Source organism: Ruditapes philippinarum, unplaced genomic scaffold, assembly GCF_026571515.1.
Source record: "Ruditapes philippinarum isolate M1 unplaced genomic scaffold, ASM2657151v2 ctg5054_1_1_1_1, whole genome shotgun sequence".
Classification (NCBI taxonomy): domain Eukaryota; kingdom Metazoa; phylum Mollusca; class Bivalvia; order Venerida; family Veneridae; genus Ruditapes; species Ruditapes philippinarum.
In genome coordinates, this window is record NW_026858390.1 from 1 (window position 1) to 17516 (window position 17516).

At 33.2% G+C, this 17516-nt stretch overlaps 1 protein-coding gene across 1 annotated transcript; it reads right to left on the reverse strand.

Moving 5' to 3' along the window:
• Positions 1-2061: 2061 nt before the first annotated feature.
• On the reverse strand, positions 2062-12645 carry LOC132753056 (sulfotransferase 1B1-like; the record flags this gene model as incomplete). The annotated part of the gene is made up of 3 exons (XM_060743470.1): positions 12142-12645; positions 2550-2680; positions 2062-2251 (listed from the first exon to the last, which is right to left on the reverse strand). Coding segments are annotated over exons 1-3 (496 nt in total), but the record flags the coding sequence as incomplete, so codon positions are not given.
• Between the last annotated feature and the right edge of the window lie 4871 nt (positions 12646-17516).

The window sequence follows — 17516 nt, forward strand, 5'->3', positions numbered from 1 at the left end:
GTGATGTCTTCAGGTTTAAGTTCAATTTTATCCCACACACTTTTAGTGCTATTCTTCTAAGAAACATCCCTAGCGACAATTTCAATTACTAGTAAATCACACTTATTATCTATTTCTTGTTACAAAGATGAAACGAAAGTAACCAATGTATGTTTTTTTTTTATACATTTTCGTGTTAATTAATTATGATACCATGAAACGATGTTGTTTTTTTCTTAATTGATTAAAGAATTAATATAATGAAATTTGAAAATACTTCTATTTGGTATACAGCCTCTTTTTAAATATAAAATAAACAGCTTTTGAGTACACACATACAAGATTTAATAAGTTTTTACTTCATACACTATAGATAAACACAGTACAAGTACAAAGCGTCATTAAAACTTGGCATTTTTATAAGGACCAAATTAACTTGACCAGCAATAGGGAGTGCAGCTTTCCAAAAAAAAAATTAATTCTGTCATTCAAAGTAAAATATTCGGTAAGAATTTCGAAGATTTCAAAAGATATCTGCAATAAAAGGGTTATGCGAAAAGACGACTATGCTAGGTACATCGTTAACACAATGTATTGATAAAAATTGTCAAAACATGGCAAAACATGACTATCAAACATTTAAAGTAAAAGCATATTCCATTAGCATTTTAATTTTGAAAGTGTTATGTCGGTCATTTAACCCTACCCATTTTTTAAACTTTCTTTCTGGGATATATTCTCTTGTAATGATTTCTATGCAAAACTAATACAGTTTATAATCAACTAAAACAACTGTAGCATTTGTGTCAAAAAGATATACCAAAAGGCTAAAAATGTCAAAACTGTGGGTTTTTTTTACCTTCTTAATATTTGGTGAATTGTGATAATCTTAAAGTTGCTATGACATGATGTTTCTTTTCTTCTTAAATGTAATACATATTTATAAATTTCAACACAGAATTTAAATAATATATGGTTAGTGCACTAAAATCATAAAATAAGGGCAAGTTTTAGGAGCTTCCTAATTTTGAACGTTTTTTGGGGAGATAATTTTACCCCACCCACTTTTTAAACTCTACTATTCTGTAATAAATGCTCTGGTAAAAAAAATCATGCTTTTGTTATCAAGAAAGGTTCAAATGATAAAGAACACACAGTTAAAATACAATTTTCTTTACATTAAACTGAAATTATAGAGTAAAGACATATTTTGGGAATATTGTAATTTATCTTTTAAAAATTGGTAATTTTACCCCACCCACTTTTGAAACTCTACTATTACAGCATAAATGCACAGATAATAATTTTTTATGCTTAACTTGTCTAGCTATGTTAAATTGATAAAGTACACACAATTTAAATGCATTTTCATTTATATTGTGTTACATGTAATACAGAAAAACGGAAGTCATCAAATTGTCAAAAAGTGTTATTTTTCACCACATTTTTGGTAAATTGATAGTGATAATTTTAAAATTTGCCATATAATTGTCATTTTTCCTTGATTGCATCATAAATTTACCATATTTTATCTGATATTGTGAAATTAAAACTATTTTGTTCAAAATCTTAAAGTAAAAATTCAAGAAACAAAAAGTATACGGTATTTTGTAATTTATGGCGGCCATATTGGCGGCCATTTTGAATTTTTGTACTTTTGCCCGGGCTGCGTAACTTAAGAAATGGGTTTTTAGAAACTACAAACAAAATGCTTTACAATGGCAATGTTTGTTTTGGTGATACAGTAAGTTGCAATAAAACCCCGCCATCTCTTGGACTAAATGTTTTAACTATTATCTATTTGAATACATGTATATATCTGCGAGTAATATGTCATGTCTTCAAATCTTCAAAATCATTTTTAATTTTTTGAATTTATTTAAGAGACATTTAAGGTTTTAATAAGACAATGATTTAATTATTATCAATAGATCTTTAAGGTTTTAATTAGACATTAATTTATGACCGTATTCATGAGTCATTGTTTTCCTTACAATCTTATAAATATGTCAGCTATTTTTTTCTGCGTGTTTTTTCTTTTTCAATTTAGAAAAAAGTAAACAAGAGATTGTATATACATACTTTTTCCTTGTAAGAATAATGGTAGAAAGTATTCCCATTTACCATCGTATTCATACAAAGGTATGCCCCTGTTATGATTATATAGGGATACAGCCACATCTTTTGGATTACGAAGCACATATATCAATTTACAACCGAGTTCTTTGGCCTCTTTTGGTAAGCGACTGTAATGTACATGAGTGTTTAACACCTGAAAGATTTAAATAAAAATTATGCGTTATATACGTTATTTGTTTTAGAGAAATTGGCGACCATTCTGCTATGTGTGAAGGATATGCTTTTATGTTTCAAGGCAAAAACGGACTGCCAGTATGTTTTTGTTTGTACTTGAGTATATGAACACCTCTGAACTGGAACTTGTGGCAAAAATTTGAGTATTTTTGTGAATTTTTGTTGATTGTTGATTTTGCTTTTTAACAAATTCATTAGATTATTTACTACTATGTTTTTTCGTGTATCTTAATTTGATACTTTCAAAGCAGATATACCCGAGGGGAAGGCAAATTTTCCATTACTTCCCAAGGAAATGCCTCCAGCATATTCTCAATTTTGCTTCTTTTGATAGTCTCGGCTTTCCCTGCAATCATCATGGAAATAATTTCCCATGTCCAGTGCGTCCCTACAAAAAGATTATACATTCATTAAAATCACACATTAATTGTTAAAAGCGTAAATATAAGTAGATAACTTTATTTCATTTTAGGCAAGTTATGGTAGGATCTTAATATACATATATAGTTACGAACAGCCCAAATGGTTTTATTGAAAACGTTCTATAAAAATACATGTAGATAGTTAAAATTGTTAAATGTTGCTCATTAAAGATAACTTTGCTGAGTCTGCATGTTGTTAACATAGCAACGAAGTAATGTTAAAACTTGCAGTTTGTTTCTTACTCAAAATTTAAAGGGAAATTGTAATGTTACTCCTTCATTCGTGACGCGAGAAAGAGACTGCGTGTTATGTAAGTGTCAGGCGTTTTACTTGTTGTTATTTGATTTTATATTGTAAACTTGTTGTACTTGTGTTGTTTGTGACTACGGTGTCCTTATCGTGCCATTTAGAATGTCGTCCGTCGCGTCTAAGGGTAGACACACGACAATGCGAAGTGACATCGCGACAATGCGAAGCGACGCTCGACAACGCGAAGCAATATGCGACAATGCGAAGCGACGCTCGACAGTGTCAAACGATATGTCGCACTGTCGCCTAGAAATGTCGCGGTAAAAAAGGGCGACATTTAAGAAATGTCGCTTCGCGTTGTCGAGTGTCGCTTCGCATTGTCGAGCGTCGCTTCGCGTTGTCGCGATGTCACTTCGCGTTGTCGCGATGTCACTTCGCGTTGTCGCATTGTCACTTCGCATTGTCGAGTGTCGAGGTTGGTAGAAGTGCATACCACGACACTCGACAATGCGAAACGACAACGCGACAATGCGATACGACGCTCGACAATGCGAAGTGACACTCGACATCGCGAAGCGACATTTTTAAAATGTCGAGTAAATGTCGCGTTATTTTTATGATTTTTACACCGCGACGCTCAACATTGCGAAGCGACACTCGACAATGCGAAGCGACACTCGACAACGCGAAGCGATACTCGACAACGCGAAGCGACACTCGACAATGCGAAGCGACATTTGGAATAATATCGTATCGCATTGTCGTGCGTCTACCGGTGCTTGGTCAGAATTTACTAACTCACCGACAAACGGTGCGATCATGGAAGACGAGGGGTCGCACTAAACTGCTGACGAATTAGCTGACGATATAGATATATAGGAAACTGCTGACCAGTTAAATAAAGAAGGATTATCGGAAAATGCTGACCAGTTACACAAAGAAGGGAAACATTGAAGGTGTGAAGTTATATAAACACGCCGTAGGGGGTAATAAAAAGATGGGAAATTACTTTTATTCTTTTAATTATATTTTTAATTTTTGCATTTATATGACTATGTTTATAAACTAAATTAAATATATACATTTAAAGTACCATAATATCATACATTTTAACACGGATTTACATTACTACATGTAATATAAATCCGTGATTTTAAAAGGATATATTAAACAGCTTTTTATACCTCTAAAGATATGCAAAAATTTGAATTAATGTTTTATAAAGAATTATGATGTTATGAGTTTTATCAAAATCTCTTGTTAGTGATATTTCAATAGAAAAATCTTGTAACGGAAAAAAATGTATTTTCAAAAGCAATAATTGCAATTTGAATTAATATTAAATAAGTCAGCAGTGTTTTAACTTAATTAAATGTCGACAAAATTTTATACAATATATTGAATTTCGTACATTATAAAATGAATTAAAATTTCACGACAAAATATATTTTTTTCTATATTTCTAACTGGTCAGCAGTTTCCCTATATATCTAACTGGTCAGCACATTCTACTACATGTGTATATGTTTAACTGGTCAGCATTTTCTCGCCTGAATGTAAAGAGCGTTAAATTTGCTAACCATATAGAATAAGAAGAGTTTTACGGCTTAAATCAATTTGAAATAACATTAAATTGGTCAGCAGTGTTTTTACTTAATTAAATGTCGACATTGTAGCAACGCTATATGTCGCAACGCCGCTATATGTCGCAACTAACGCTAAATGTCGCAACGCTGACGCTATATGTCGCAATCAACGCTATATGTCGCAATCGCCTACCGCTAAATGTCGCAACGTTGCCGCTATATGTCGCACAAAAATCGATTGCCGCTAAATGTCGCAACCCCTTGACGCTAAATGTCGCACTTGGTAGGAAAGTAACAGATGGAACTGAAACAAAAAGTAAGTGTTAAAACATTTAAAGTTTATACCATTTACATATGAAAACATATCCTAGTAACCAAACAAAAGTTGTATTTCGCGGTCTATGGCAAAAACCTTATATGGCCATAGAAACTGTTTTTGATAAAAGGGATGGATTTGGTTCTCAACCACTGACCAGGTGTGAGATCAAACTTTCTCTTTGAGGTTGTCTTTTTCACAAAATGCATCAACAAAAACATTTGGATATACATGTATATTTGTTAATATATTATTTGACATAACTGAGCAAACCGCTTGTTAATGCTAAGGGGGAACTATATCTTAATATATATTTTATATTATACCTGTTCATAATCTGACTAGATAGGCTTTACTACATGTAAGTATTAAATAATACCCAATTGATCTGTTGATCGATATTCGTAACTATGCGGTGTATTGATTTAGGTTTATGACAGAATTGTTATACTTTCATAACTTTTTATATTTATCTCAATATTTCTTTGGGAACATTAATGAATCAATATACTATGGAATTGCCAAATGTTGACTGCCTACTGCTTACTGTCAACTGCTTACGGCTTACTACTTATTATTCACTGCTTATAGCATTAAAATAAAAATGGACGACCTATTACAACTGTATTGGTAAAAAAATTATTCAGTTGCCGAAATAGTTGCCGTTCTGGAGGTCATGCACAATATAGTGCAGTGGTATATAGGCCACTTCCAACAGCCTTGCTGTTGGGTAAACCCTTTAGCGATGTGGTTGAGGTGTCCGCCTACGGACCAAGAGATGTGTTGTTCAAAACCCGGTTGGACCCTTGGTATTTTTCTGCCTCCTAATTTACTTAAATGGTGTCAGAAGTGTTTGACGGACTGATGCGGTAAGCAGGGAGTGACATTCAGGAGAGCTGGCTAGCTCTGAAAAGTAAAAAGGGGAGGAGTGTAGTGGTTATAGGTATATAGGCCACTTCCATCAGCCTTGCTGTTAGATTAACCCTTTAACGACGTGGTTGAGGTGTCCGTCTACGGACCAAGAGGTCTGTGGTTCAAACCCGGTTGGACCCTTTGTATTTTTCTGCCTCCTAATTTACTTTAATAGTTTATAGGTACATATATATTCTTAGAACAACATTTAAAGGAATTCACTGATAAATTAATAAATGCATGGACTATAACATGGAATTCCATAAACGACAGCCAACTGTTGACTGCTTAATTACTGTCTACTTCTTAATAACTACTGCCTACTGTTAACTGCCTACTGCTTACAGTCAACTGCTTACTGACAATTGCATACTGTCAACTGCTAACTCCCCCACTAGAAAACAACAACAACAACAACAACAACAACAACAATTAGATAAATAAATAAATACAAAAATGAATAAAAATAAATAAATAGAGGTATTCTTTTATCCGTTTACATAAAGAGGTTATAGGCTGACCCATGAAAAAAATAGAGAAACTAAAAATCAAGCCAAAAAGAAATTGTTTTACCATATACTTATAAGTGAAATATTGAGAAATACTGATGAAATAAAATGCGTATTTTCAATTTTAGTATTTTCACTGTAAAAAGCTATTTTCACTGTAGTGAAATATATTTTCCGTATTTTCACTGCTGTCTTGCCGGACTACTTTCTTCTAAATTCAGACAATACACATAATTTAAGGAGAATTCTTTCAAATTGTAATGTCAAAAAAAAAGAAGAGAAATCTATATGATAAACAGACAATTCAAGTTTTTTTTTCTATAAATACAGGATTTATTATCATCTTGTGGTATGGAAATTATCATATTTCATTCATGGCTACCGCCACTCATAAAATAATTATTGTCTTGCCACTAGATGAAAATAAATCCTGTATTTATAGAAAACACTTGAATATCCTCCATGAATTATGTCATAATATGTTCAAAAGCAACCAGACATAAAATCGTATGTATTAGATATCTAGATGTATATTAATAATGATAATTCAATAAGTATGAACCGAATGTTCATTTTTTCTTGTGTGCGACAAATTAAGAATAATTCAAATATCGATTGAATTATACATCCAATTTGTCGTTAGATAAATCATCAAAGGGTGATAATAAGACAACAACTTAATACATGTAAATGTGAACATAATATTACCATTCACAAACGCATTCGTTTTCTGATGAAAACGTGACTTAAAAAACCCTGTTTCGATGAAAGCGAGGCTACGCAAAATTAGAGCTGAAAACGAGGCGACAGTAAGAAAACGTCACAAACGTAACCATGTCAGTTTTAAAACGATGCTACAATATCAAAACGTCAAAAACGTGAGCATGTTTCAATTACAATAAAAACGAGGCTACAATAAGAAAACGTCACAAACGTATATATGTAACATTGAAAATGAAACTACGGGAAGAAGATGTTACAAACGTAACTATGTTACGATAATAACAAGAACACAACAAGAAAACTTCACAAACGGCATGTTACAATGCAAACGAGACTACAATGACAAAACGTAACAAATGTACTAGAATCTATTAGACTTTAACAAAACGCGTAACAAACATATCTTTGTAACGATGAAAACGAAACTTATAAGAAAAATGTAATCTATTCCATTCGATCGCTTTAGTATAGTTGGCTCAGAAAGTAGTCCCAAAACCGCTTTTTGGCATTCTCGTATGTTAACATTTTGGAAATGAATAATTTTGCGATTTATGTCGCCAGAATAAGGCCACTGCCTCCAAACTGACAGAGGTCCAAACAGGAATGTTTCTACCACATATTAAAATTATATTAAAATCACTTTCAAGTTTTTTGTTTGCATCTGCGTGATGACATCATCTGCATACTTGGACATGACAAAAGTTCCAATAAAAATGATGATAAAATTTATCATATCTTTACAACGTGCTTCTATTTGTGCATTTTATCTATGGTCTTATATTTAAAGTCAAAGTGTTAAAAAATTGTTACGTTTTGACAAGATTCTTGTCATTCAGCATATTGCAGATGTGATATATGTGAGGAACGAGCAACTCTGCTTCGAAATAATTTAGAAACATCAAAAATGAAACCATGGTGAAGTTAAAATGAGACTACGATACATTAAGTTAACAAATGTATCAGTGTTACGAGGAATGAAAAATGACTCTTATTTCACTTTAAACTGTTTTATTTTGGGTATGTGATAAATAGAATATTAAATTCGTGTAAGTTCATTACTGAATTTATTGCACTCGTTGGATAAAATAATATTATGCTCGCCAGAGGCTCGCTTAATATAATTTTATTCAACTCGTGCAATATATTCAGTATTGAACTTACACTCATTCAATATCCTCTATGTCATAAACGTGTTCGTGTTCATGTAAATCAGGAAATAGAGTAACCATTCACAAACGTGTCCTTGTTTCGATCAAAACGAGAATATACATGTAATTAGAAAATGTCACAAACGTAACCATGTTGCAATACAAACGAGGCCACGTAAAGGAAACGTGACAAACGTAACTATGAAAACGAGGCTACAGTAAAGAAACGTCACAAACGAATCCATGTTATAGTGAAAACGTGCTTTACAGGGAGAAAACGTCATAAACGTTACCATGTTACGATGAGAACGAGGCTACAGAAGGTAAACGTCACAAACGTAACCATAACGAGGCTACAGTAAAGAAACGTCACAAACGTAACCATGTAACAATGAAAACGAGGCTACAGTAAAGAAACGTCACAAACGTAACCATGTAACAATGAAAACGAGGCTACAGTAAAGAAACGTCACAAACGTAACCATGTAACAATGAAAACGAGGCTACAATAAAGAAACGTCACAAACGTAACCATGTAACAATGAAAACGAGGCTACAGTAAAGAAATGTCATAAAACGTAACCATGTAACAATGGAAACGAGGCTACAGTAAGGAAACGTCACAAACATATCCGCGTTACAGTGTAAACAAGGCAACAGTAAGGGAACGTTACAAACATAAAATGTTAAGATATAGTTCCCCCTTTGCATTAACAAGCGGTTTGCTCAGTTATGTCAAATAATATAACAAATATATAGAGGATATCCAAATGTTTTTGTTGATGCATTTTGTGAGAAAGACATCCTCAAAGAGAAAGTTTGATCTCACACCTGGTCCGTGGTTGAGAACCAAATCCATCCCTTTAACCAAAAACTGTTTCTATGGCCATACAAGGTTTTTGCCATAGACCGCGAAATACAACTTTTGTTTGGTTACTAGGATATGTTTTCATATGTAAATGGTATAAACTTTAAATGTTTTAACACTTACTTTTGTATCAGTTCCATCTGTTACTTTCCTATCAAGTGCGACATTTAGCGTCAAGGGGTTGCGACATTTAGCGGCAATCGATTTTTGTGCGACATATAGCGGCAACGTTGCGACATTTAGCGGTAGGCGATTGCGACATATAGCGTTGATTGCGACATATAGCGTCAGCGTTGCGACATTTAGCGTTAGTTGCGACATATAGCGGTGTTGCGACATATAGCGTTGCTACAGACATAATTTTATAAAATAAATTGAATTTGCATACATAATAAAAATGAATTACAATTTCACGGCAAAATATATTTTTCTCTATATATCTAACTGGTCAGCAGTTTCCCTATATATCTAACTGGTCAGCAGATTCTACTATATGTTTAACTGGTCAGCATTTTCTCGCCTGAATGTAAAGAGCGTTAAATTTGCTGACCATATATAATAAGAGAGTTTTACGGCTTAAATCAATTTGAATTAACATTAAATTGGTCAGCAGTGTTTTTACTTAATGAAATGTCGACATTATTTTATAAAATATATTAAATTTGCATAATGAGTAACAATTTCGTAGCATTTAAATATATTTTTCTCTATATATCTAACTGGTCAGCAGATTCTACAATATGGTCAGCATTTTAATAACATATTTTTGACTGTTTATTGTATTTTGTCATAGATAAATCAAGAATGACACGTCGCGTGTGAAATCGATTTTAATATGACCTTGGGGCATATCGATCTCGATAAATTATCAGTTTAATGGATATCTGTGGAAACATGTTGTTTATAATGTAATAAAAGCTTATTAACTATAACAATTAGCACATTATTAATTTTTGTTCAATATTACTTATACAATTATACGAACAACAAATAAGGAAACAGAAATCACTTTATTTCATATTTGCACTAAATACGACATAATAATTATATTTTGTTAAAATATACATTACGTATATGTACATGTATATATTTTAACCTATGATGCATAGTTTTATACGTACTTGAAACAAATTATGATTTTTCGTACATCATATTTTGACTACATTTTTAAAATTTTAACCAATATATAACACATAGAAGAAAATTCATTAAGGTACTTAAATAAAATATTATATCAAAATAAATTGAGAAATATACAATATATATCAATTGAATTTTTTATAATTAATATGTATCATTTGTAATATTGACATCTTGAAAAAACATTTTATCAAGTATTTCTCGACCTCGCCTGTAATATCACCAACGGCAATTTGACACCTTCAATGTTTCCCTTCTTTGTGTAACTGGTCAGCAGTTTTCGATAATCCTTCTTTGTTTAACTGGTCAGCAGTTTCCTATATATTCTATATCGTCAGCTAATTCGTCAGCAGTTTAGTGCGACCCCTTCCATGATCGCACCGTTTGTCGGTGAGTTAGTAAATTCTGACCAAGCACCGGTAGACGCACGACAATGCGATACGATATTATTCCAAATGTCGCTTCGCATTGTCGAGTGTCGCTTCGCGTTGTCGAGTATCGCTTCGCGTTGTCGAGTGTCGCTTCGCATTGTCGAGTGTCGCTTCGCAATGTTGAGCGTCGCGGTGTAAAAATTATAAAAATAACGCGACATTTACTCGACATTTTAAAAATGTCGCTTCGCGATGTCGAGTGTCACTTCGCATTGTCGAGCGTCGTATCGCATTGTCGCGTTGTCGTTTCGCATTGTCGAGTGTCGTGGTATGCACTTCTACCAACCTCGACACTCGACAATGCGAAGTGACAATGCGACAACGCGAAGTGACATCGCGACAACGCGAAGTGACATCGCGACAACGCGAAGCGACGCTCGACAATGCGAAGCGACACTCGACAACGCGAAGCGACATCTCTTAAATGTCGCCCTTTTTTACCGCGACATTTCTAGGCGACAGTGCGACATATCGTTTGACACTGTCGAGCGTCGCTTCGCATTGTCGCATATCGCTTCGCGTTGTCGAGCGTCGCTTCGCATTGTCGCGATGTCACTTCGCATTGTCGTGTGTCTACCCTTAGACGCGACGGACGACATTCTAAATGGCACGATAAGGACACCGTATTGTGACAATTTTCATGGGAAATCTTTCACAGTTGTATAATGGTAGCGAAGCGATTATATATTAAGACATTTATATTATTTTCTCTTTTTGATATAGGTTCTTTAGTAAAAACTGTAGACTGACAATAGAAAACAAGTCCGAACTCCATCCAAACAGCTGACTAAATGACTATGACCCAAGGAAGAGTATTTGTTAAACACAAATGTTTGCATCATTTCAATGACAAAGTTTCAAAGCGAATCTATGTATCAGTTATTAATAAGAATAACTAAGTCTTGGAATGTCAAAGAATATAAAACAAAGTTCTACAATGAAATATTGTCTGTAAAAGCTTTACATATCACAAATGTAATTTAAGCATTTAGACAACTTAACAAATTACATAATTGTTTAACTTTAGCTAAATCTTGGATGTTTACTCAGTTTTCTGGAAATTATTCAAAAGCACACTCGTAATTGAAGATTCATAAATCAACTTGTCAGCATTTCGAATGTGTAGTCGTTGTTTCTGAGCCGATGCACATGGACAGGAAATTGGAGCTTGAAGTGAACATATACATTGCAGGAGCCGAATGTACAAGAGTGTCAACTCGATCAGAAAATCAAAAAAAAATTCCTCCTTGGGGCAGTGATTAACCGGAGTGTAAACTGAACGGAAACAATGAATACTTAGTATATAGGTAATAGGTAATATTTCACAAAGTCGCAAAAATATATTGTAGACATATCCGACATTGAGGAAGCACTGTTATAGAAAATGTTAAATAACGGTAAAACATATCATCTTTGAAACTATATAAACGGATGTTATCGAGGAATCGGGCTTGCGCGGTCACTCATTGATTTTTGTATTTATATTTTATAAGAAAAACATCCTTAACTAAAACAAGAATGGTTGACATTATGAGAAAATTTACCTGACTTTGCAGGAGCGCATATAAAAACATCATCTGGTCTACATTTGAAGTTTGCCATTTCTCTTATTCTCTTTGAAGTTTCTATTGATGCACCAAATGTACAAGTTGTATAACCGTCGGTATCCAGGTAGGTTATACTGTGACCATCGCCATCATCTTGTTTATATTCCGTCATTATTTCCTTGCTTCTAAAATTATTTGTAAAACGTTGTATTTCATGTATCCAATATTTTTTTTGCTCTTCTTTTTAATTTAAAATTCGAAGCTAATTTCATTTAGATCTATCACGTCTTGTAAACGCTTGAACTTTTTTTTATTAACCTGTAATTTCACATTAAGAACAATATTTTCAAGACTTAAAGCTCGGCTTTTTTTAGAAATGTTAATATGCACATCAACTATTTGCAGTGATTGGCGAAAACAAAATCGATTTTACGACATGTTTTATTTGATTGCTCAATATGTTAAGTGAAATAAAAAAGAATAAATTGTACCTGACACTTATATTCCTATCAAATGAATATAACAAACTTAACCTAGTTATCGGTATAGATAATACTTTAGACGTATAATGGAGTTAGCCATATCATCACTGTAGTAGTTTCAATATCAACGTTTGTTTGCATAAATTGCGATATCAAAGGTGACAATAATTAGGTCGGTTTCTGTGCCTTGATTTAACTATATAATTTTGTGGGTCATTAATACGTGTTATGTTCTACACACAAGGGTGATATGAAGCATTAATAGTTTTAATAGTATTTGTACTCATATTGTTTCATTGTAAAATGAGATGAAAAAAATGACAGCTATTGTTGTTGTTGTTTTTTTGGCTGATCTTTCACATGTGTTTAAATCAATACTTGGGGGCGGTGGACATGATTTTCTAGAGAAATAAATTAGAATTAACGTGATTACATGTAAGTGTTTCAGTAAAATTTAACATGATTGACTCACTCCTTTTTACCTTTGATGTCAATAAGATAATGTAACGGGTTGCAATTTATAAAATGAATTTAACGCCTAATTAAGACCAAAATCTGCTTTCATTTAAGTCTATCGAATACAGTACGGTAAGGTAATTAGTATCTTAGATGCTCTTTATCCATTGTTTAAACGCATATAGATTTGCCTTGTGGCTTAAAAACCTTTCATACTATTATCTTATGATGGTACAGACTATCAGCAGAGGAATATTTGTTAAGAAATCAAACATAAATTAATGTTTTGCTTCATAACACCATTGAGACATTTAAAAGATATTTCTTTTTCGGACCGAAATCCGAGTTAAAACAAGTATGTTTTATTTTTGTCATTTCATATTACATCTATCAGCGTTCTTACTTTCTTCCCAACAGTATATTACTTTAAGGCATTAATTGCAGATATATGTATATTTCTTTCTAAACGTTAATCAGAATGACTTTTTGGAACGATTTAATAATTTTACGACAGGATTACAAATTTAGCTTTTGATTTAATTGATCACATTGAAAAAAGGTTGTCTCGTCTTAGAATATTTGAAGCGTTGAGCTTTTCGAAACACTGTCGAATCAACCAACCAGTACTACATAATAAGTGTAAGGCTTCTTGCTCACAAAAAACGAGGGCTTGTCCTTGACAACGTGTGTGAAATGTCACTTAAATACAAGTGAATTTATATCAAAAGGTTATCAAATTTTTACAATATTGATAGTGCTGCAAATCGGCCAATCTTTATACTATTAAGTGAGAAAACTGGTCACGCCAGCCCGTTACCTAAATGGCCGTCTGGATCTGTAGTTTCTGCAATGGTATTCATTTGGCCAAAGCTCGACAAGAAACTGGGATTTCGAAGATTGCATCAAATAACTGTTAAAACATTAGATAATTTACTATATTCATGTTGATTTATTTCTCTTGTCAGTTTTGTATATTAATTTAATTAACATTAAATGAAGCAATATAACTGACAATTTTTTGTATTTTATTTTAAATTATTTTGTTTAATTTTAACTAAATTAGTAAAACAATGATGCGTCCACGCTTATTATGGCTTGCTTATAATAATTTTGTTTTGAACATTGAATATTCATTATTCCGTTTAATACAGTTTTGAAAATATATCTATACTTTAGTGCAGTATGTTTATCTTTACGGTAATCCAACACGTTTACAAGTGGTTGGTCAAAACCACCTCACCTATAGGAGTTATGAGATGCATAGATTTCAATTATTCGAACCAATTTACTCGCCAATTACGACCACGCAGGCATAAAACGGTGGCTTCAATTGTCATGCCTCAACCATTAATAGGAAAAAAAAACGTCAGTCACAAGGAAGACTAATATGCTGAGAAATTAGAACTGTTTACATGTCGGCCTCGGGATATCACTTGGATAAGGAATGTTGTACAACTTTGTTTCCCCTTTGCGAAAAACATTCACTTAAGAACTATATACATATATAGGATTATTCAAACACATTAACCTAGCATGTATTTTTACATTATATCTCTTAATAATCTTAGATAATTAAAGGGGCAAAATTTATCTGCACAGGCACAGAGGAATTTCACGTGAAGTTTAATACATGTTTTAGAAGTCATAATTATGGTGGCTGATTTGTGCAATTCGTGTTTTCGCCCCGCGACTCCGGCAAATGAAAAGTCGTGAATTAACAAGTTAAAATGCAGGAGCAGAGCAAAAACACGCTCATTAGCGGTGGCGAAGGTCGAATATAATAAATAAAACTTCGCCCGCGGGATCGAAGAGCGAGATTTTAGAAATTAAATGGCGTTATTTTTAAGACTTAGCCCTGCGTCTCCGCTATATTGCATGTTTATGCTCCGTGCCCCCGTCATTTTAACTTGTTAATTATCGACTTATCGTTTTGGGGGGTCGCGGGGGGGGACTCGAATGGCACAAATTAGCCACCATACATACTTGTCATTGTGATCACAGGGACCCAGCACAGTTCTGATTTGTTTTTTTTGCAAATTTATGTCCCTTTTTCGACTTAGAAGTTCTTGGTTAAGTTTTTGCGTGTAAGCTGGTATCTCCATACCTACTGAAGGGAGTGGATTGAAACTTCATATGCTTTTTCTCTGTGATTATCTATCATTAGTTGTACAAGTACCGTACTCTGATTTGCGATTGCATATTTATGCCCCTTTTTCGACTTAGAAATTCTTGGTTTAGTTTTTGCGTGTAACATGGTATCTCCATAACTACGGAAAGGGATGGATTGAAACTTCACACACTTGTTCTCTCTGATTTTGTTACATGAGTGTGGAAAGTCCTATGACTGATTTGCTTTTATGCGTACTTTTGCCCCCTTTTTCGACTTAGAAATTCTTGGTAAAGATTTTGCGTGTAAGATGGTACATTGTATCTCCATAACTACGGAATGGTTGCTTTGGATTTAGAAAAAATATTAGATAGTAGTACTTGCACATATTTCTTTCTTAGCTTGGTTACATAGTAACCTGAAACATAGCGAATTCTTGACCGGGAAGCATCTGTTACAAACCTTCTATTAACATTCATACCTCTTGTTTGTAGTAATTCAATATTTGAAAAATTGACAATATCAACTGAATTTGAATTTATGGTTTAGATTACCAGAACATCAATGCATGTAACTATGCATGTTTTTTAACTATCTGATTAAGATTTTAAGGGTTTTCACATGACGATTGTTAATATATAAGTGCATGACAATTTTATAGAAATTATCTACAAACTGGTTTCAATCCAGTTTTATAGCTTAGCACACTACAATGTACAACTACAATTCAGATAGGAAAACAAATATTAATTTCTAATGCATTTCCTATAGTCACTTTACAGGGTATGCCATTTTTGAGAAGAACAATTTTTCTCCACTTTAAACATGGTTATACAGTTAAACCTGTGTAAGACAGTCAGTAAATCAACTTAATCCGCGAGACTTTCTTAAGAATGCCTTCATTCAGTAAAAAAAGTTTAAACTTCTGGAAACAAAATGATCCCTCGGAAGCATTAATCATTATTAAAGGCACATAATGCATTGGAAATGAAAGAGTTTTTTACTTATATAGAAAGAGCATTCAGGTGTTTAATAAGATTGACATAATGATTTTCGAGCAGCATTATCACCTGAACAAAGTAGCACATACTGTCATAAAATTATTTACATTTAAATAAATTATTATTTTGATTTCTATGCAAATTGGCCAAAGAATGACGTTTTATAAACCAAAATAGGGCGCAACAAATGAAAAGCTTTTTTGAGAATTAAAGAAAGCATTTCTGGAGCATGATGGGCCTTTAAAAATGCTACTTTACATAACAATTTGAAATGAAAAACTTAATGTTACTAATTCCATATAATTTTGTTTAATTAAAATGAACACTATCACAGGTTTAACTGTATTCTATTATGGCGTGTAAAAAATCAACATTTAATATTTACTCCATTTTTTGGATAGGATTCTGTCAAGACTGACTGATGGAGAAGTAGACATAAATATACTCTTGGAGACTTTGAAGTTTTAATGTCTAGAATATGGAAAAGCTCTTCAATATCTGGCTCAATGATATTTGTTGAACATTTGAAAGCTTCGATTCCAGGTGTTAAACATGTAAGAAAAAAAGTTGGCACACAACTCAAGACATATTACAGAGGTCTTTGCATTGACCCTATTGATACATGTTCCTTATCTGATCTGACATGCACAATTATTACTAAATGACTTCCAGACAATTATTATATAAAGAAGATAAGCCCTGAAGATCAGATGAAAATATGATAGAATTACTTGTTGAACAAGCCAAAAATGTTGGCAGAAACCCAAAGAGTGCAGATGGTCTAAGAAATTTATTGGTGTATGCCTGCAAATGTATAACAGAAGTCCTAATTGCTATGGCCTCTTAAATTCAAGCAAGTTATTAGTACTACTACCATCGCAATCACTGCTCATATTGTATAAAAATGCTATAAAGCAAAACCCAGGATTTGAAGATGATGTTTTCCATTGGATGTATGCTGAGGCAAACAAGCAAAATATACCAGAGGGTGAGAGATATGGGGGTGTCATATTTGATGAAATGACCACTCAAACGGATATTCAGATTGATAAATATGGAATCGTTGTTAAAATATCTGGTTTTACTGATTATGGGAAGGAGGGAGACACTTGCCATGCTTTAAAACAATGGTCTAAAAAGGAAATTAGGCAAATATGCACTCCAATAACTTTTCCCTGGAACTAATGGTTTTCGTTTTCCATTAGCATATTTTATAACCAACTGTGTACAGGCATTTTCTGGAAAGCAGTCTACTTATTAAGATCAGCAGGATTTACAGTTCTTTATACCTGTATGGATGGGGCTTAAGCTAACCGGTCATTCATG